Source organism: Artibeus jamaicensis, unplaced genomic scaffold (genome assembly GCF_021234435.1).
Source record: "Artibeus jamaicensis isolate MK-2021 breed Jamaican fruit bat unplaced genomic scaffold, CSHL_Jam_final contig_1016, whole genome shotgun sequence".
Classification (NCBI taxonomy): Eukaryota; Metazoa; Chordata; class Mammalia; order Chiroptera; family Phyllostomidae; genus Artibeus; species Artibeus jamaicensis.
The window spans coordinates 6,122,717-6,143,627 of NW_026521195.1; the positions used below are offsets into that span (position 1 = coordinate 6,122,717).

The following is a 20,911-nucleotide window of genomic DNA, read 5'->3' on the forward strand; positions in this document are numbered from 1 at the left end:
TTATTCATTCATCTTAAAGCTTCTAGAACATGTGAGCTTCTAGTTCTGTGAGTTTTAGGAAAACCCGCCTCCTGGGCTGGCGGGTGGCAGGCCGAGGCCGGGGGCAGGCAGGTGGGAAGGGCCTGGGGGGACTCAGAGACCAGTCCCACCACGTGGCAAACCCGCCGGCTCAGCTGCAGCCACAGCCCGGTGACGCCCTCAGCCTGGCGGGGGCCCAGGACTTTCAAAGGGGAGCCGTGCCCACCAAGATATGTCGCCACTTCAGATGCCATGTCTGGGCTTGGCTCTTACTCCCATCTGGGAACTTGAAGTCGTCTGCTGTCTCCTCAAGTCACACAGCAGAGAGCTGTCCTCAGCAGCCCCCAGCCTGTCCCACCAACTGGACACACTGCTCCCGGCCCTGGGTGCCTCCAGCCACAGGGGCACAGTGTCCCTCAGCAAACTGTGATGCCCTGGAGTCATCTGCATTCAGAGACACAGCGGTGGCCCAAAGAGTTGGTCAGGCCACACTGTGCAGTGACAGCAGTTTCTGGGGTCCATGTCATGTGCAGTGTGGAGGGAGGAAGACACCCTCAGCTTACTGGGGGGGCTGGAATCTCCTGGGCAACACGGGCTCCCGACTCTCACTCACCCTCAGAGTCGGTGCTTTCATAGGTGGCATGTGCGTGGACGGTGGGCTGAGTGCGGGTCCTATTTGCTTCCTGGTTGTGTGACCTTCAGGGCTTCCGCTCTCTAAGCCTGTTTCTTTGGCCGTGAAAGGGCGTTTTAGTCCTGGGCTCGGGGACGCCTAAGGGAGAATCCCACCAGGGCAGGGAGGAGGGCCCGGTGGCCGATAACACGTGCTCGTCCCCACCGCCCCAGAGAAGGGCCCTCCCTGGCCATTCCAGGCTCAGCATCCCGAGGACCAGAATCCACAGGTATTCCTCAGAGAATTGCCCCCAAAATTGGAGCTGGTGGGGAGGGAGGCAGGAGCCGCCATTCTCACCGAATTCTTGTGCTACACAAGGGACCTGCCCTGAGTGTCCGAGGCACGATGGCACTCTAACGTAAAGGATGGCCTAGCAGAGACGTCGGATGAGGCAGGGCAGGCCGGAGGGAGGAGATGACGTAAAGATTTTATAGTCTCAGCGGGGTCGATGGGGGTGTAAGAGGTGCCTCTGTAAGGCGGGGGTGAGACAAGTAGGAAGGGGCTGTTCTGTGTTTAAGACCCTCCAGCCGGCACCCCACAGACGCAGCGAAATTGGGCACAAAACACCCCCAGCTGGGGACCCAGTCCCAGGCTCTCCCTGCAGCCAGGCAGCTTCATCCCTGATTATTTTTCAAAACAAAACTAAAAATCCCCCACTCAAATCATTTGAGAAGAATGCTCAACCACAGTTAAAAGCTTTATGTAATCTGCAGCCAGCACATCACAGACTGGTGGTCAGGGAGGAGAGCTCCAGGTACTGCCCAGACAGGCCTCACAGCCCAGAATACCTTGCACACTCCCTTCCCGCCTCCATGACTGTTCCCTGCGCTGCAACCCAGGTGCGGGCGGCTGGCCGTGTCTGCAGAGGCTGGAGGGCCTGAAAGCGGAAGACAGTCCAGTTCTCCACTGGGCTTCTGATTTGGCCACTGCACTTCCCTCCCCGACGAGAGGTCCAAAAACGTCCACAGAGAAGGTACACAGGTCAGGGCCCAGGACAAAGAATAAGGAAGTTCAGATCCTGCCTCTTCCCCAGGAAGGGCTGACTCCCGCCTGTGCCCTGCGGTTAATGGTAGAGAAACCAGTCTGGCGCCATCATCGCTCGTGCTTAATGTTGGCCTCGCTTCGCTCCAAGGTGACCCCGCTGCCGTTCCGAGGGCCCTCCCTCTTGTTCCCGTCCTTTTCTGCGTAGAACTCCGCCAGGACGGGGCAGTGCTCGGACGCCACGCCGCCCCAGGACCAGTTATCTGGAATCCAAGGGTTCGTGAGGCCTTCTCGCACGACAGCGCAGTGACCTGGAGGGACAGGGAAGAGACCCAGACATCAGGGAGGGGCTGGTGGGCCCCCGGCAGACAAAGAGGGCAGACTAAACTATAGCCCCTAAACTGATTTCCTTTGTTTCTGACCAGGAGAAAAAAAAAATAGTGACTTTGGCTTTACCCGTGAAAACCTTCTTGAAGCTTCTACTGATCCAGATGTTGTCCAGGGACCTGGAGCCTTGGGGGTTCTTGGTGCTGATGTTGGTGAAGGTGTGTGCCGGGACCAGGGGCTGGAACTTCTCCCTCCTCAGGGCGTCGTGGTCACTGCTGTCCGGCCCCTGGCCGAAATCCCCCAGGACAACCACGTCTTTTTCTCCTGCAAGTGGGAGACAGAGAATCAGGAGTGGACGTTGTGGAGGGAGGTGCGCTCAACACTGATCATGCCTCCTTTCATGTGGGACCTCGAGTCTGGGATTTGAAACCCTGGGGGCGGGGTGGGGGATGGTGAGAACGATAGCATGTTTCTTATCTCCCAGCTTTTCCAAACTCCTTGTGCAAAACCCCCAAACCTTTAAGAGCAGGTTCATGACACACTTGGAAATGGGGGGCGGGGTGCACAGGCCACCTTCTTTCAGCTCCTGTGTTCTGAATCTTGCAGCAGAAAAAGGCCCAAGGGTCTTGCACAGAGATTTTACAAAAGCTCAGAGACATTTATTGAGCCCAGAGGAAAGACCATGTAAAGACACAGGGAGAAGGTGGCCATCTGAATGCCAAGGACAGAGGCCTAAGTAGAAACCAACCCTGCTGACCCCTTGGACTTGAACTTCTGGCCTCAGAACGGTGAGGAAATGACCTTCTATTGTGTAAGCCGCCCAGTAGATTCACACAGAGCCAAAGTGCAAAGCTTTCCTCTCTAAAGAATTTACTTTCAACACCCCCCCCCCCCATGTGGTCTTGATTACACCAGAGGGAGTGGATCGTTGGGAAGGCTTTTCCACAGTGAGCAGACAGTCGGAAAGGGCAGTGGCCCCAGCTGGGCTTGGAGCGATTCCCATCCACTGCCAGGCCACCACTGCCTGTCCCAAGGCGCCCTCCAGGGAGTCATGTGATCCCAGGGAGCGGTGCTTCTGTCACACCTTGCAAGAGTTCACAGACTAGAGAGCCAAATGTATCTGAGACACTCAGCAAGTCTTCTCATCAACACAGAGGTGCTTCAAGTAATTATGGCTGGAGAAGAAATCTATACGGCAGTGCCAGAAGCCACCAGCAGAGGGCACCAGCGCACTGCAGTGACCCTCCTCTACAGGGGCTTAAGGTGGGGGGAAATGGATGAAAGGGGGAGCCCTTGGAGGCTCCATTGTGGGGCCGACACAGAGGCAGCCCTCGCGCTAAGTCAGTTGGAACAACTGGCACCCACAGCAGAGTGAGCCTGAGCCATCTGGAAAAATCACTGCCAACTTCTAAGGGGAAAGCTGAGCAGAGAATAAATATTAACAGCGAGTCACACCTGGCCGGCATGCCAGGCCCTCTCTGCAGGTAAGAAGATGGGGCTCTGAGAGGCTGACCCGCTCTCACCACAGAGCCGGAGGCAGCCATGCGGATGTGGGCGGCTGTTCACCGCCCCACCCCCAGTGCCTGCTACAGGGCAGACCCTCCATAGACACATGTGGGCAGGGCACGTGAGTGAGGCGTGAGACACCCCGGAACCCAGGCGCAGTTTGGTTTTGAAAGGGAAGGAGAGGCAGGTGCTGCGCGTATTGCCTGTCAAGGAAAACTGAAGGTTAGAAGAGACTGAGGCAGAAGGTTCCCTAGAATGGGGGAGATTTTTGCTGGGGCACAGGCCTGGTGAACTTGAGGCCAAGAAGACAATTCTGGACGCGGGAGGGAAGCCAGTGGCCCCGGATCAGAAAAAGCAGCTCTGTGCAACATCAGGGATGAAAATAGCAGCTTTCACTTTCCTCTTCACGCAGGTCGATAGCTATTTTTTTGAACAGGCGCAGCCAGGATTCCTACGTCTCCCTTCGGTTACACCGGCATCGCTGAAACTGCGGAGACAGCTCTCGTCACCGTGAACCCCAGCCGTGCAGAGGCCTGGATTCTCCCAGACAGCAACCCCCTGGGGTGGCCTCCCGAGTCGTTTCCTTGGTTCCCAGAAGTGCAGGGAGAACGCTCAGGGCCGATCTCCCAGTGAGCTCACAGATTCACAAAATGTCAGCGACAACCGCAGCAGTTGGTCCCTACCGCGGGCGGGTCCTACGTGGATGTCCGGCATCACTCGGTGCCAGATTTCCCTAGTGCTGAGCCCGGTGGGGTCTGAGAGGAGAAGATGCCATCAGACGACTGGCGATCCCTCCACGGACGCGAACTTGGATGCACATTCCAGACAAAGGCAGAAAGGCCCGGAGTTTGTGCATGAACTCAGCTCTGTTTGCTCTGCTGGGAGCCTGGGGAGTGGAGCCTGCTCTGCATTTTGGCCGCACTGCCCAGGCGGATAGGGGGAGCCCATTGCGCCCCCAGCAGGCTGGACACTTCCTGCCGCCTCGGGTGTGCCACGCCCACAGTGAGCACGCAGGCAGCACGCAGGGGGCGTGCACCGCTGCCCCCACCGGGAGGTCGAGCCTTGTGGGGGGTCAGTAGCCCTTTGGTGACCTGTCCACTAATCTGCGCAGATTTCCTGGTGCACGCCTGACCGCTCCCTAGAGAGCAGAAAGAGACAGGGTGCGCTTCAGGTCACCTGAGGAGTCACGACCTGGCATTTCTCCATTCTGTTTCCATGTTTAAAGCACAAAACAAAACGAAAACGAGGGAAAGCTGGAGATCGAGCAACAGAAACGGCCACAGATTTCAACAGCTATCAAGTCACCCTTTGTCACACAGGAAAGACCAGCTGGAGGTAAACAACTTCCCACATAGCTGCTGCATTTTTAGCCCAAAGACTCAAAACTTAAGTAGAACGATGGTCACAGAGCATCCTGGCCCCAAACTTAAGCCGAGTCTAGTGTTTGTGGCAGTCAGAAGGTGGACACTGCCCATGTGTCCGCTGGCCGATGGACAGGCAAACAAAATGTGGTGTACGGCCGGGGTGGGCGAAAACAGGCCCACGGTGGTTTGTGTGGAGAGCAATACCATTAATGAATAATAAGACAAGAATAAACTGAGTTTTGCACTCTACCACCGCAAACCCACTTCTGCTTCACCCTGTACACAGGGGCACAGAGCCTGGCCTTCAAAATAAGGACACTCTGGCACGTGCTACACCTGGGAGGGAACTTGAAGACATTCAGCTGAATGAAAGAAGCCAGGCGCAAAAGGACAAATACTTGAAGATTCTACTCCTCCGTTGTCCCTGGAGCAGTCAAATTCACAGAGACAGAAAGGAGGATGGTGGTCGCCAAGGGCTGGGGTGGGGGGTGGGAGTCAGTATTTCCTGGGGACGGAGTTTCAGTCGGGGATGCTGGTGGGGACGCTGCACCCAGCGTGAGTGTGCCACTGACGTGCACGCTTACAGATGGCGAAGACGGTAAGTTTGATGTTATGGAGATTTTACTGCAATAAAAAATATTTTTCTTGCCCTGGCCCGGGAGACTCGGTTGGTTGGGCATCATCCCATAAGTCAAAAGGTTGTAGGTTCGATTCCCGGTTAGGACACGTGCCTGGGCTGCGGTTCGGTCCCCCAGTCAGGGTGTGTACGAGAGGTAACCGACTGATGTTTCTCTCTCACATCAGTGTTTCTCTCTCTCCCTGCCCTCCTTTTTCTCTCTATAAAAGCCATGAAAGAAAATACCTTTGGGTAAGGATAAAAAAAATCTTTCTTAAAGGTAAGACTGTAGTTCGACAAATCGTTTCTATAGTTGCATCTTCATAAACCGAGTGCATCGTGAGGGGCCAATTTAACAGGGAAGGGGGCTCAGAAAGAATTCCAGGTTGTCAACCCGCCCCAGAGCGGGTCAGCATTCTGAAAACCTGAGCCTGGCTGGAAACACTGACGCTGCCGCCACGGCGACTCTTCCTCCCGGCCCACCACGCACAGAACCCCTCTGTGTTGGGGTCAGAGCCTAGGCGCCAGGGAGCCCACCTTCCTGCTGAAGTTCCACTCTTTTTAACATTCTCTGAACCCTTCTGGTATTTTCCGAGTCCATGCACACCTGCCCTGCACCGACGGGCTCGGTTCTTGCACGGACAGTTCCCGACCCCTGACCCCCAGGCACCTCTGTGAGGTCAGCACCGTTGGGTCCCCCCTCGGGTGGCACTTGACGTGCAGCAGTGACCCACCAGAGGTCCTGCAGCTACTGAAGGAGCAAAGAGGCTGATCCAGCTTTCCTGAGGATCTGGGCCCTCGGGGCCGGCTGTGTGCCACCAGGGAGACAGATGGCCGTCCTGCAATCGGGGCTCTCCCACTCCCCCTGTCCTTTGTCACCAGCTGTCTCTCTTTCACAAGATGAGACAGGCAGAGATGATGGTGGCGCCACCGCATGGCACAGCTGAGGTGGCTGGGCCCAGGATGAGCTGTCCCAGGGGAGGGTGCCAGCTTTGCCCCCTCCCTCTTTCCATCAAAGACAGACTGGAAGCCACAAAGCCGGATGCTGTGGCCCCGGCATGCTAGGCACACAGAGACGAAGATGTCACCACACCCGGGGCAGCCAGCAGACGGTGGCGCTCCAGCAGATGCCGGGGCACCACCATCTCCCATGTCCATTGCCAGGCATTGCAGCCAACCCAACGACCGGCCTACGGGATCAGAGAGCCGCAAGGGGGAGGCCACCCCCCTGGCCGCCCAGCAGAAGTGGGAGCCAGGGCGAAAGACCATTTCCCACCTTTCAGCATTTCCTGCAGGGTCTGAGTGAAGCTGGCCACACGGTGGCTGTCACTGTGATTCTTCATTGGATTCTCACCCCCAGACTGGGGCAGGGTTGCCAGGTGAAGGTTCACGAGGGTCAAGTCATAACTTCCCACCTGGACAAGAGGAAACAAAGTAACAGGAGCAGTCTTAGATACTTAGGATTTCCGGTTGGAGAACAGCTTCACGCATGATGTTGACACAGTGTTGACAGCAGTGAACACAAGGCTGCCAGTGCCCGGGAGGCAAGCGGGGCTGGGCGGGGCGGCACACCATAAATCTGCTCAAGGCACCTACAGCACTGGGACCCACAGCACACCCCACTCCTGGGGCATATCTGAACGTGTCGGGGTTTGGGGTTTCCTCGTAGGCAACCACGAGGGAAGGGGAGGTGGCTCTAGCAGTGGCTAGTTACTGAAGGGGGAAGGGGCAACCTGGATCCCCTGCCAGGACCCCCTGCTGGGACCTGCCTCCTTTCCTTCCCCCTACAAATCTCACCCACTGGAGACCACCACACCCGGAGGTTTGCTTGCACCTGACGTGTCCAGAACCAGAGCTGGCCGAACACTAGCCATAGAGGCTCTGCCCCTGTTGGGGACCATGGGGCGCAGATCTGAGCTCCGTCCGCAGCATTGCTCAGCTGCCTGGCGTTGCACAATGCGGACTTCCGTTTGTCATGGTGACAAACACAACACTGCCAGGAAGGGAGGTGGGCAGGGGGACCCCCAGGAAGTGGCGGCTGCCAGTCCTGTCTTACAGATGTGACCCTGCTTGCCGCTGCCACCACCCAGCCCCGGAGGGCTCTCTGCAGCTGCGGCTCTGACCGCAAAGGAAAGGTCTTCAGGCCTTGGGCAGGGGAACCCCACGTGGGGAGCCCGGGGAGGAGCCTCGTCTCCGTCCTGTGCCACCTGCTCCCCTAGAATGTGACAGGAAGTACAAGAGGCTGAGTGCCTGTCTAGGGGATTGCTTCATTTAGAGGATGTGGGCCACTCACCCCTGATGTGCAAACCCACCTTTACAGAACCCAGATGGTTCTGGCTGTCGCCCTGCTGGCCAAAGCCGGCACAGCCACTTTACATAAAACGGCCCCCGGGTGCTGTAAGGAGGATTTAAAAGGGTACCTGGCTGGTTTCCACATCAGCACCATAAGTGCAGACCCCAGATGCCTCCAGGAGTGTGTGCGCTCATGGAATGCCAGCCGCTCTACGGCTACAGGGGCGGGAAGGGCACGGGCCCCAACCAGGGCCAACACAGCCACGCCCAGCACACAGCAGCCCAGTCCCCCGAGCATGGAGCCCGGGGTCCAGACAGAAATGGTGTTGGGGTAGCCCTGGAGCACACAGAAAGCGGACATCCCCGATGCCCTGCAGGCGGCCTGCCGGGCCCTGTGACTTCATGGGTAAGCCCACGGGGACAGGTCCATTGACGGCCCTCTCGGCAGTCTGCGCCACTGACCCACGTCTGAGGGTCTACTGTTCACCAGCACCTGCCAGGGCATCTGGGGAGAGGAGAGACGGTGCTGCTCGGTCAGCCTAATGCTCCCGACCAGGTGGGACAAACAGACAGGCTCTGATGGGACAGACTGGCACGCCAGTGAGGGCTCATTAGGAGATGTCCTGGCCCCACAACACAGTGGCTCCCTCCAAACCCAAATCCAAATGATCCCTCAAGACTGAGAGTCCTGGGCCTTATCCCCAAAATCCTGTAGGTCATGGGTAGGGTGCAGGGATCCCTGACTTCAGAAAATCTGCCCAGGTGATTGGGACGTGTGTCAGGTTTCAGAACCAGCACCTGCTGTCCCTCCTGCCCAGGTGGCGGAGTTATCAGAGCCCGAGGTCCCCCAAACCGCTCTTACTCCTGCACTGGACAAGTTCGCCAGCCAAAGGAAACCCAGGACAGAATACAGTAGAGGCCAGCAGGCGGGGCTTCTCTGGCCCCAGCTGCAAGGGGGCTTTTGTTTTCCCTTTTTAGAGGAAGTGGACCTTCATGGTGACAGGGAGTGGGTACCTTGAACCGTGCGAGGTATGGCCTGGGGCCCGAGGGCTTCCCGTGCCCATTGCCGGGCGAGCTCTCCTGCGAGGCAGCGTCTCTCAGCTCCACACCGGCCCAGGTGTCCCACAAGAACCCCAAGAAGCCGGACCCCTGCAGGAGAAGAGGGGCATTAGTTTGGAGAGGGGGGTCTCGGGACTGGGAGCAGAGGCAGGAGAGGCTGGGCTGTGAGGTTCTGCTCAGGCTCACAGGGGCTGTTGCTGAAACAAAGGCACAGCCTAAAGTCAATTTCCTGACTTCAACAGTGGTCTATGCAGCCAGGGTGCCTGGGCACTTCTCCTTTTGTGGGTACGAGGTGGGGCAGAGCCCGGACTGTGCACAGGAGTATCACTGTAATCATCACATCCCACGAAGGGGCCCCTCCTGCTCCACGGGGCCGGACCACTCAGCTGCTCTGAGAGGCTAAGTAACTTCCCTAAAATCCCTCAGGTGTAAACGAAAGTGCTGAGAATGCAGATAAGTCTCCAGCACCCAGGGCCTGGCACCTGGGAGACACTTGAGAAATGTCTGCGAGACAGATGGGTGGAGGTCCGTCAGGGGTGCCAGCCCCCATGGGGAAGTGGTCAAGGCCCTCCGAGGGTGGACAGGGCCCCACTCAGGGGACTAAAGCCTGGGAGCAGGGCGCTGGGAGGGCCGGGAAGGGGGTGGACAGACAGGGTGGCGTCGGCAGGGCCCTGGAGCTCGGTGCCGATCCCGGCCACCCCGGCAATGGGAGGGGGGTCCTCTGCGTGCCTCCTGCTGCCACTGCCACCTGCATCGGACTTTGGGCAAATGGGTTCATCTACTGGACCTGCCTGCAGTCATTGAAATGGCCCCTGCGGCTGCGTGGTGAGTGCCGCAGGGGCAGCTGGCAGATGCCCGGGAGCCACTTCAGGCCTTGGAGAGGTTGCGGCCCTGGGGACACTCTGTGGTGTTTGTCGAGGCTGAGACAAGCATTCGTGACTTGAAGATATCGTCTGGGAGACCCAGAATGTGTTCACATTTTTTTGGGGGGGGATTACTGCCCCTATTTAAAATTCAGGAAATTTCACATGAAAATGGATATATTTGCATCTTCTGAGAAACCAAGAGACTTGTCCTCACTGGGCCCACACCCCCAGGGGTGGGGGCTGTGGGGAGCGGCAGCTGGAGCCACATGAGCCCCCAGCCCCACGTGGCCTGGCTGGCCGCTGCCTCTGGGCGCCCCAAGGCCACTCCCATGCTCTGTGGATGGAACATTCCAGGGCACACTATCTTTTAAATCCTCCAGTCATCTTGTGAGGTAAGGAAGGGGCTCTGTTCCCATTTCACAGATAAGGGAGTTGAGGCCAAAAGGTTGAAGTCGCTTGAACTCAGGCCTCGCTGCAACTGCATGCTACTGTCCAATGGCCCTGACACCCCAGCCTGGGGTAGGGTTTCCTGTCTTGTCCCCCCAACAGAATGTGAGCTCCCAGACCAGCAGAAGGGGCTCCACGAGGCTCAGGTCGGGACCCCCTGGGCCGACAAAGAGTGAAAACAGGCGGGGCCGGGCTGCTGAGTCTGCTTTCCTTGCCGGTGGGTGGGGAGCTGGTGAACAGTGCCTGGCGCGCACTGACCTTTCCAACGATTTGCTGAGTGGATGACGGCAGAGCATTACAGGGAATAGAACAGCCTTGTGCACCTGCCTGCATGTGAAGTGCTACTCAACAACAACAAAGTGAGGGGCTAAAGCTAGATCTATTCCCATTCAGCTCTACTCCCAGCCCACCGTGACCGCACCCGCCCCGCCCCCCACTGCCACCCACGGTACCGTCGACGCTCTACAACATAGAACCCAGAGAAGTAAGACTCACAGCATGTTTTCTGAGGGGCAGCTAAAAAGAGAGCGTACAGTCAATAAATGACTGGATACTTTTAATCCAGCATACGTTATAATTTAAAAGCCCCAAACCTCAGTATCACTCATATAAGTACAATGCGTATACACTTTTAAGCATATTTGGCATATTGGAGATAAAATGATAACATCTGCATTTACAGGAAACTTATGTGATGACAGCTTCTAATTCATGATTCACTGCCCAAAGTCTGTTTTAACATCTAAAATGCCACTGACATTGGCATTTTGAACTTTCCAGATGAGCAAACACTGATCCCGCATATGACATGTAAGAGTGAAAATGTGTACAGCCAGCCACCTGGGTGATACCAAGGAAAGGAAATTCAAACTCAAAACCTGCTGGAAATGACCACCATTTCCACACACACAGTTTGTAGCACTGAACGTGGGGATTAGGTGTCTGTGAAGCTTTCAGTCAGTGAAACTTGGGCTTCCTCCACCAGGTTGGCGGAGGCAGGTGGCGGGAAGGGATCACAAGGACAAAGGACAGAAATACCCCGTTTGCTGCCCTGGCTCCCGACAGGATTCCTCCCAGGACCCCAAACACCCCTTTCCCCCTGGGCAGCCGTCCATTCCCGGTCTCAGCATGGACCACAACCCAGGGCATTTTGAAATGAATGGCGATAATGGGCAAGATGACAAAACTGCATCAAGGGTGTTGGCAAAGGAAAATGTTAAGTGCGAGGAGGGAAAAGGATGCTTCGACAACAGGGTAAGATAAGTTTGCCGACGAGGGTACCTTCTGGAGCGGAGTTGACGGCGCGTCGGCAACCACGGCCTTCCAGCACCCCCGGGGCCCCTTCCACTTGCGGATGTTGGGCAGGATCGGCTGGTTTAGCTCCACACAGAACTGCAAAGACAGAGCACGCGTGGTCGGTGTGTGTCCCTCCTGGGGCGGCCCGAGGAGCCAGACAGTGAGTGGTCCTGACTCATCGGCCCAGATGACTAAATTCCAGAACCACAAATTGAAAAGCAAACTGTCCCTCTATGAAAAGCACGATCGTCACCAGGGGAATCTTAGCTCGCAGCAATCGATTCTCTTTGTGGCCTTCCAGCACAAACAGTTCAAAACGAGCTGCCAGCATCTTTTGTACCCCTGTGACCCAGTGGCTGCAGGTCCCAGCAGAGCAGGCTCTAGCTCAGCATCAAAGGCAGAGGGAAGCAGACCACTATGCAGTGGCCTTTCCCCCAGGGTTGGCGGGGGCTCAGCTGCGTGGAGCAAACACCCACACCCCTGGCTTCACCCTGCAGCACCCCATTGTTCACCCCAGTTTGCGTCTGAGAAGAAAGCCCCGCCCTCCAGGATGGCTTCTTAGTGCTTCTGCGCGCGTTCCACTAACTCGGAGTGGGAACCGCAAGGCGATTTTACCCGAGGCAAAAACCACACAGGCAACGTAAAATGAGGCATCAAAAAACAGGGGACCTCAAAGCTCCTCTAACTCATGCCCCCAACACAACGCAGCCTCTCAGGGTTGCTTCTTTTCTTTTCCCTCCCTCCCTTCCTTCCTTCCTTCCTTCCTTCCTTCCTTCCTTCCTTCCTTCCTTCCTTCTTTCCTTCCTCCCTCCCTCCCTCCCTCCCTCCCTCCCTCCCTTTTTTAAATTCCTCACCCAAGGATATGTTTATTGATTTTAGAGAAAGAGGAAGGGAGAGGGAAAGAAAGATAGAGAGACAAAGAGAGAGAAACATCAATCAGTTGCCTCCCATATGAGCCCCGACCAGGGGTCGAAGCAGCGACCATTTGGTGTACAGGATGACACTCCAACCAGCTGAGCCACCTGGCCAGGGCTTGGGGTTGGTTCCTTGGAGGGGCCCCCAGAATTTGTCAGATTTGGGCTCAATTTTGGAGACACTCCAACAACTGGTACCACCCTTTCCTGGGGACGCCCACTCGACCCTTGATTTTAGCACCTCAATCACTGCAGCGCGTGCGGCTTCCTTCCGGGAGCACCGCTGCCGTCTCTGCAGTGAGCTGCCCCGAACTGATCCCCCACAGCTCCAGCTCCAGCTCTGCCCCGAAGGCCCCCCCAGTGGGACCTGAAGCTTAGCTTTCCCCCCTATGTTGTGAACTGTATTTCCGCCGTTGGAGCCGCCATTCTATCTGAAGGTTTCCATAGAACCACAAAAGCAGCAGGTCCCAAAGGTTCACGCTATTCTCCTCCCACTCCCCTGCCCACATGCTGGCGGTTGCATCCATCCAACCACTCAGCCTCATCCCTCTCCCACCACGCCCCGCCCACCCACTTGGCCCAACCCATTGATTCTACTGTGCCATCCAGCCGCAGCTCCCGCTTGCTGTTCTCCAGTCCCACTGCTGTGGCCTGTAGCTGCCTCTCTGCCCATCGACACACTGGCCACGCTGATGTATCACCCGTCAGCCGGAAGCCCCCTCTGGGGATTGCAGCTGCAGAGAGCCTGCCCCTGCCCAGCTTCCTGGCGGGCCCGCATCCCAGAGCTCGGAGATGCCAGAGTCTACTGGCCTCGCCTTGGCCTCATGGGGCTTACACAGCAAGAGGGGAGATGGAGCACAAGCAAGGACTCAGCCAATCACTTTTACCATGACAGGCACTGCGGAGAAAGCGAGACTGGGCCAGGCAGGCGGCGTGCTGGGCAGCCCACTTTAGTTATGCATCACTATGCAGCTAGCAGTTCTGCTGCTTCTACAGTTAGATGGGCTGGGTCTGTCTTTCCCCAGCAGAGGACGGTGTAAGTCAGGGCCTATACCCGAGTCACCTTCACAAAGCCCACCTGGCACACAGTTCGGTGTCCAGTGACGCCCTCCAACTGTCTGCTGGTCAACCAGGACACTCCTCAAGGTCATGCAGGACAAACCAAAGGGAGAATTGCTCCTTGGAGCTAATTATGGAAATCACTGCCTCAACTTCCAGCTGCCTTGCAGTCTACCTTGGAAGTGTTCTCCCTGGGGCGGAGCTGCCAATGCTGCCGGTGCCAGTGGCTGTGGGCTATGCTGGTCAGGGTTGGGACTTCGCCCTGCTGCCTCCCCCGGGCTAGCTGGTGCCACGAGCAGCAAATGAAGCACTTTGGAAAACACAACTGGAATTTATCCGCTCTAACTTTAGGGATCCGGAGAGAAAATGTACTTCACAAAAGGCCCGATTGCCACCCGGGAACCATTAGGGCAGAATCCGAGAATCACTACAAAGGAAAGCAGCTCCCCGCTGCCCGCCTGGGCGGCACTGTTCTCCTCATGGCGGGTCCCACACCCAGCTGCTCAACAGAATCTCTCCGCATGCACTGGGAGGCTCTGTTTTTAAAAGGCCCTCCAGGGAGATCGGGCAACCAGCCAGTGAGGGAGGCCCAGCCTCTGACATCCACCTGCTGTGCGGGGACAGCCACCTGCAGGCAGCCAGAAACCACCTAGTCTCTCCTCATCATCCCAGGACCTTCTGACACCTGACAACAGGTGACTCCCCCATTCACGCCTCAAGTCCCAGCCCAGCTGAAAGAGTCCCGTCCCAGGCAAGGGCACTTTGATAGGGAGGGCTGGCCGTGAACAGAGGTGGCACAGGACAAGTTTCCCGTGTTCGCATTCTCGGAGATGGCCTTTGGGGACTCATGGGGTGCTGGTCAGAGTGCGATCAGAGTCACCTGGGAACTCATCAAACCTGCAAATCCCCGGGCCCCACTGGACGAGGGTCCCCGGGTGGTCCCTCCGGCTGACTCGGATACCAGTTCAAAGTCGGCGTTAGAGGATGAAGGGAAGACAGTCCCCTTTTCCTGTGGTTTATATGTGAAAGCCTTTCCCTCCCAGGGAAACTCTAGGAGCCCTAAGGGCCCATAGTTCCTAAAACGGCTGGCTGCCGGGATTTGCTCCTCTGCAGCCCTGCTCTCCAGCCCCTCCCGCAGCACCCCCGCCCCGTCTTCTTCTGCACTTCTCATGTGCTTGGGGACTATGAATAATTTACGGGAGAAAAGTGTTGATGGCTGAAAGCATCCTATGCCCAAAGGTTCATGGTCAGCGTTGGGTTACAGTAGGTATTGCCTTCTATTGCTAGGATCGGAAAAGGAGTTGCCAGTGCGGTAACTCAGAGGACCGTGTGCACTGCAGCTGTCAGCAGGCCTGAGGAGGGGAGCACCATTTAGGGTCTCTTCCTCAGAGTGTGGTCCCCGGAGCATCCACAACGCCTGGGCGTATGTTCAGAATGCTGGGCCTCAGGCCCACCTCAGACCTGCCACACTGGGATCTGCATTGTCCCAGGGTCCCAGGGTGATGGACAAGCTTTGGTGAAGCCCAAGTTCAAGTTAACGTTCAAGGTCACACAGCTGGAAGTGAGTTTCCTGCCCTGTGCCTCAAAGGGGTGGGTGTAGGCCCGCCATAGCAAACCCTTGGGTCCTTCCTCCTGAAAATTTCCAAGGAAAACAAAGGCACCCTCTGAGAGCCCTCCCATCTGGGCTGTTCTATGTTGAACAGCTGGTTCTCAAATTTTCTGCTTCGCCCACATAGCAGAAGGAAGAAATAGTACTCTCATAAGTCACAATGGCTCGCCAGGGTACACAGGGTGGAAATGAAAAGGCGGAGGGGCGCATGGCTGGAAACAGTCTCCCAGGTGACTGTGACCTGCACGCCTGAGTCCTCCCAAGCTCCCCCTCCCCCACACCACCTGTGCTTCTAAAACCCCGGAGGCTAACCCACTGCCTGCCTCTGTCAGACTCACAGTGGTTCTTGTCCATAAAACCACAGATCTGCAAACTCCACCCTCGACCAAATCGGAACCTCTGAGGTTAGGGCCGAGGAACCTCTGACAAGTCCCCGGAGCATTTGCAGCTGAAGTCAGAGAAGCCCCAGGCAAGGCCAGAGGCCACTGACTTAGAACTCAACCTTCCTTCACACTGTGGTGCAGCGGTGGTCTGGCCAGGCAGCTTTCATTATTCAACAGAACACAACATTTCAGCCCAGCCCAGCTCTGAAAGCACCTGACCTTGGCTCTCCACAGCCAGCCCGGGGGGATTAGGCGGAAAGGAGCTGGCTGGCCAGGCATGGCTCCCAGTAGACATGGCACGAGTATCTGCGGGATGAATGAATCCAAGGACATCCCCTGGGGACCGCAGTGCATGGCTTCTCTCTCCCAGGATAAGTTATAAGGATGACCAGAGTCTACACTTGTTCTTTAGCTTCAGACCAAAGGGGGCGACATCACCCGCCCGCACCCTGCTAGGCAGACGGCAGAGCCAAATCCCCCCCATTCTTTGGTGTGGCCAGAAGGGGTCTCAAAGTCAGCAGCAAGAGAAGTATAAAAATGGGAGAAGAAACACAAGATTCTCACACTGACACTCCTTCCTCCCTCCTCCGTGATACGTGCTGTGTGAACTCCGGGAAGAAGCTGGTTACGTCGACGAGGCACAGGGGTAGCTGTCCGAAGGCTGCCCCCCGAGACATGGGGAGTGGGCTCCACTCCCACAGAAGATGATACCAGCCTTCCTTGATGTCCCCTGAGCCCCACCCACCTGAAGGCCCGGAATAGGAGCTTACGTGTAATAGGTAGTCATTTTAACAGGTTAAATTTGGCTAAATCCAAGAATATTTGGAATACACTGGCAGCCAGCAATCTCTGACCAGGTTTGCTTCTGAACCCACAACAAAATCAGCACAGGGAGGAGTGGGGAGAAAAGGGAGCAACATGTATTAAGTGCCACCGAGCTGCCAGGCTCTCTTCAAGGACTGTCACCGTTAATCCCAATGACAGCCCTGAAGGGCACCACGACCAGGTCACTCAGTGCCAGCAGCAAGTGGGCCAGGTGGGTGAGAGGCCTGGTTTGGCCGTGTCCAGTGCTCCCATGCACTTAGGAGAGGAGGCTTGCAAAACACAAGGTGCACCAGTGACTCATGCAAGCTCCCCGCACCACACACACTGCAGATTTTGGGTTCTCGGGAGCTGAAACCTCCAGAGCCACCGCACCGCTGAAATCAGTTTCATCACCCATGTGTCAGCTGCAGACAGGTAGCCGCGGGTGGGGAGACCTGTAAGGCCGCTGCCACCCTCAGAGCTCAGACCCAGTCGTCTTCACCCCAGGAGGGAAGTGAGGTGCTCACAGCCCACGAGCCACTTCCAGATTGGCTCCATGCACGCACCCCTCCATGGGGACCTGGAAAACATTTAGGTGACTGTTGGTCCTTGTGAAACATCCCTGACGTGGTAAGGAAGGTCGGAGGCCACGGGAGACCTTCCTCGGCCTCCACAGCCAGCTCATCGAGGGCAGCGACGCCATGGGCACTGCCGTCAGCAGACCCTGGTCACCGGTGCTTCCAACAGTCACTCGTCACACTTCCTGAACAAGGTGGTTAAAATAAGGGAGGTGGGGTGGGGGTGCTTTCAAGGGCAATTAAAACGTCTTTTGGGTTGGGGTTGTTTTTTTTTTTTTGTGAGGGAAACTGTAAAATGGCGAGTGAGGGGAAAACTGCAGATTTTGAGGACATGGAAGTCAGCCCGAGGACAGCCACGCACGGCCGCAGGACCCCTGTGTGACCACCATACACTCCCACATGGCCACCATCCTTGTCACTGTCCTTATCGTCCCTTCAGGGACATTTCCAAAGGTTGTTTTCTTCTCCGAGGCTTTGGGTGTTAAGACTCCTAATCTTAGATGGGAGTTAAGACTTGGTAATAACTCTGTATGTTTTCCCTTCTCTTTAAATAGAGGCCTATGTCCTGGTGTAAGGACAAGCTCAGGGCAGGGTCATCTGCCAGGCAGAGGAAGCAGGGAAATTTCAGTGCGGCGCCAGGCACAAAAGTGCCCGCTGCTAACGCCGGGGGTGAGTCGCCTGGCAGCCTCTCTCCTCTGTGTTTCATGAATGTCTGTTTGTCCGTCCAGTCGTATGGACACACATACTTCCGTGCCCCACTTTCCCACTTACAGTCGTGCCACGTTGCTACAAAGTCTTCTACACTCACTCTCGGCAGACTACCAGGCTGTCCCACGGAGGCGGCGCCCCCCCGCCCCCCCCGTGGGGGAGGTGCAAAGGCCGTGCAGAGGGACGGAGCACCGGGAGTTTGGGGGGCAGAAGGCTGGGGGGCAGAAGGCTGTGGCGCAGAGGGCGAGGGGCAGAATGGTGAGGGGGGCGTAAAGCGGTGGTCAGAGGCCTGGCCACGGGGGGCCCTCCACGCCCTGCAGGGACTCTGCACCCTACGTGCTGCGAGCGTTCTCAAAAATCAACAAAGGGTGTGAACATGCTCGCCTATGGAGAGGCCGCGGGGCTTCGCTGCAGAGTGCAGGTCGGAGCAGGGTCCCGGCCACAGCGCACCGGTTCAGCGGTGCAGTGGGGGCCTGCGGACAGCCGTGGGCGGGTCTGCGAGGGAGGCAGAAAATGGGCTCTGGAGGAGTGGAAACAGGGCTCAGACACTCACGCGTGAGCGTTCACAGCAGCACTATGCAGTAGCCGGGAGATGGACACGGAGCAAACGGCCCCCTGCGGAGGAGTGGAGAGCACACCGGCATGGCACTGAACCCTGAGAAGGAACAATGAGCTCACACCTGCTCCAACAGGGATGGGCCTTGAAACCCTGCCCTGAGTCAACTAGCCGGATGCCAAAGGCCACCTATCACGTGGTGCCGCCAGTACGAAACGCACGAACAGGAATGGACACAGCCGAGGAGCCAGGAGGTGGGCTGGCGGAGGGAGGGGCGGGGGTGATGCTGTATCCGCACTGGCTTCTGTTTGTGGGCGATGAAAATGTTCTGGGACTGGACAGCGGGGACAGCTACACAGCACTGGGAAGGCACCAAATGCCACTGAATTTCTCACTTTCAAATGGACTCTAAAATAATTAATTTCATTAAAAAAAAACTGGGGTGGGCAACGGGTTGGAGGTTTCAGATACAGCAGAGGAGACTCTCTTCATTCACCAGGTGCTGCCCCTGCGGAGCCCGCTGTCCCTCGGGAGACCTTAGTGGGGGCGGGGAGGGGGGGACAGGGAGGCAGCACCACCCCCTGGGGATGTAGACAGAGTTGATTCATTCCAGCATTTTCTCCAAACGGTTATCGAACCCTTGAGAGAGGAGCACACAGCCCAGTAATTTTTGGAAGGTAGGCTTTTTGAAGCTCAAAAAAAGACGGTTTAGGGCAAATAAAATACGTATGCCTTCCCAGATTAGACGTTCCCCTTGTGAGTAATGATTGAGACTAATTATGCTAAGCGGAGGCAAGTCTGAAAATAGCAGTGAGTTTTGGAAGATTCTGTGTGTGGCTCTTTTCGGAGAGTGTGGGAAGGAGCAGGCACAGGGAAGCAGCCCAATCCAAGCAGAGACCCCGTGGTGGCCACCCCACAGTGGGCACCTCTGTGCCGACCCCTGGATTCCAACATTTCCACCTCCCTTGGGAAATGCGCCAACACTGAAGGTCGAGGAGGCACTTTCACGGGTCCTTCCTATGAAGAGCTGCTGACCCACACAGCCAACCATCGATGTTACATTTTGCTTGTGGCAGAAAAGGCTGCCCCAAGCTTGCTAGACAATAAGAACTTATTTCCTAAGACAAACCACAGTGACCTGGCCAACCGTAATGCTTCCTTTTCTAGAGTCGTCTTCCTTATTTGATAATGTCAAGTGAAAAGGCTCACAGAACAGGTCAGAGGGTGCAGCCATGGGGAAAGACGGCTTGTAAGCCCCAGTCAAGACTCCCAAATCAGAGCATCTTTACGTGCGAGGTGTCAGACCTGGCAACAGAAAGACCGGGAAGCAAGAGAAAGCCAACACAACCAGGCAGGAAACGATGATTTAGGTACTTAAATCCTCCCCCCGCTCCCCCGACCCCAATCATTTAGGAGCAGAACAGCGCTGGCAGTTCCCTTAGCTGCCATCCCCACCCTCCCACAGACCACCTACCTGTTCCTCCAACCCTGGACATAGATCCCCGCAGCCCATACACGCTAGTTCACTCTCAGCCTCTCTCCAGACTGCAAGCTGCCCAGCACTTCCCACATGTGTCTGTGAGGAGCCCAGTGTTATTTGGGACCAGTACATTGGACAGAATCCGTGCTGTCAGAACCTCGGGGAAATGGCTCCGGCTGCCGTTTTTCTTTGCCAGCCTCCCGCTCTTCCAAAAGGCCGTTTTTCCCAAACTTGCCTCCCTCAGCGGCAGTAACCATAAAAACAGACTGCAGCGCCGTGGGCGAAAGTGTCACTGATTCATGTCTTCTTTTATTTTGATTTGCATAGGCCAAATCCTCATCTTTAAAGCCTGCCTGTTCCCTACTTGATTCCAGGGCAAACCACAGGGATTCGGCTGCTCTTTGCTGCGTGGTCAGCAAGGGATGGAGGGCCCCGTGAGCTTTCATCCCTGGACACGTGGTAGCCGTGAGAACGGCAGCTCGAGAATCAGCACCCTCTCTTTGGAGAACGTGCAGACATGTACACCCCCAGTCTTCCCCCCCGGCCAAACTGTCTTTTCGTCAGCCTCCCTCTCCCATTACACTTTCGATTACACTTTCGGTCAGAGGCATTTTTTTTTTAAGATTTTATTTATTTATCTTTAGAGGGGAAGGGAAGGAGAGAAGGAGAGAAACATCAACGTGTGGTTGCCTTTCGTGCGTCCCCTGCTGGGAACTGGCCTGCAGGGAACCTGCCTGCAACCCTGGCATGTGCCCTGACTGGGAATCGAACCGCGATTGTCTGGTTCGCAGGCCCGCGCTCAATCCACTGAGCTACACCAGCCAGGGCGGTCAGAGACATTTAAAAATTGCCAAACTGCCTGACGTTAGTTTCGTAGGCTCTCAGGCTTCTTCCAACACACTGAGAGTGGGAGGCGTGAAAGCAAACAGGACAGAGAGAGGGGAACGCATTACAAGGTCAGGTGGCACACCAGTCGCCGTGGCAGTGCCCCCAGTGCACAAGAGGAAACCTCTAATTATGGGCCAGAACCAGAGTGGTGCACACTCGCCGGAAGGCTCACGACGTGCCCAGCATCACCTCAGGCTCCTCACACACGTCACCTGGGGTGACTCACACCACGGCCCCGCGACAGATGCATGCTCCCCACTGGACGGATGGGGAACACACAGCTGGAGGGATTAGCCGGGACCCAAACCCTTGTCCCTCTGACCCCGTGAAGTCACTTGGCTTCCTGCCAAAGCAGCCACAAGGAGGGGGGGAATGTGATCACACTTGTGTGTTAGAAGAGTTACTCTGGTAACAATAGAAATAAGGGACTAAAGTCACAGAGACCATATATTAATTTTGCATTTTCATTTTTCTCTGTTTTCAAATTTTC

At 56.4% G+C, this 20,911-nt stretch overlaps 1 protein-coding gene across 3 annotated transcripts in view; it reads right to left on the reverse strand.

Annotated features, from left to right (window-relative positions):
- Positions 1–1,096: 1,096 nt before the first annotated feature.
- Positions 1,097–20,911, reverse strand: part of EEPD1 (endonuclease/exonuclease/phosphatase family domain containing 1) — an 82,927-nt gene continuing 63,112 nt past the window's right edge. For 2 of the 3 annotated variants that reach the window (XM_037126560.2, XM_037126559.2), the window contains exons 4-8: positions 11,428–11,538; positions 8,789–8,923; positions 6,759–6,897; positions 2,126–2,320; positions 1,097–1,980 (exon numbers count right to left, since the gene is read on the reverse strand). In XM_037126560.2, the coding sequence (XP_036982455.2) occupies positions 1,781–1,980; positions 2,126–2,320; positions 6,759–6,897; positions 8,789–8,923; positions 11,428–11,538 (780 nt within the window). In that variant the 3' untranslated portion in view covers positions 1,097–1,780. The remainder of the gene's footprint in view (positions 1,981–2,125; positions 2,321–6,758; positions 6,898–8,788; positions 8,924–11,427; positions 11,539–20,911) is intronic. The other variant, XM_037126561.2, reaches the window with a different exon arrangement.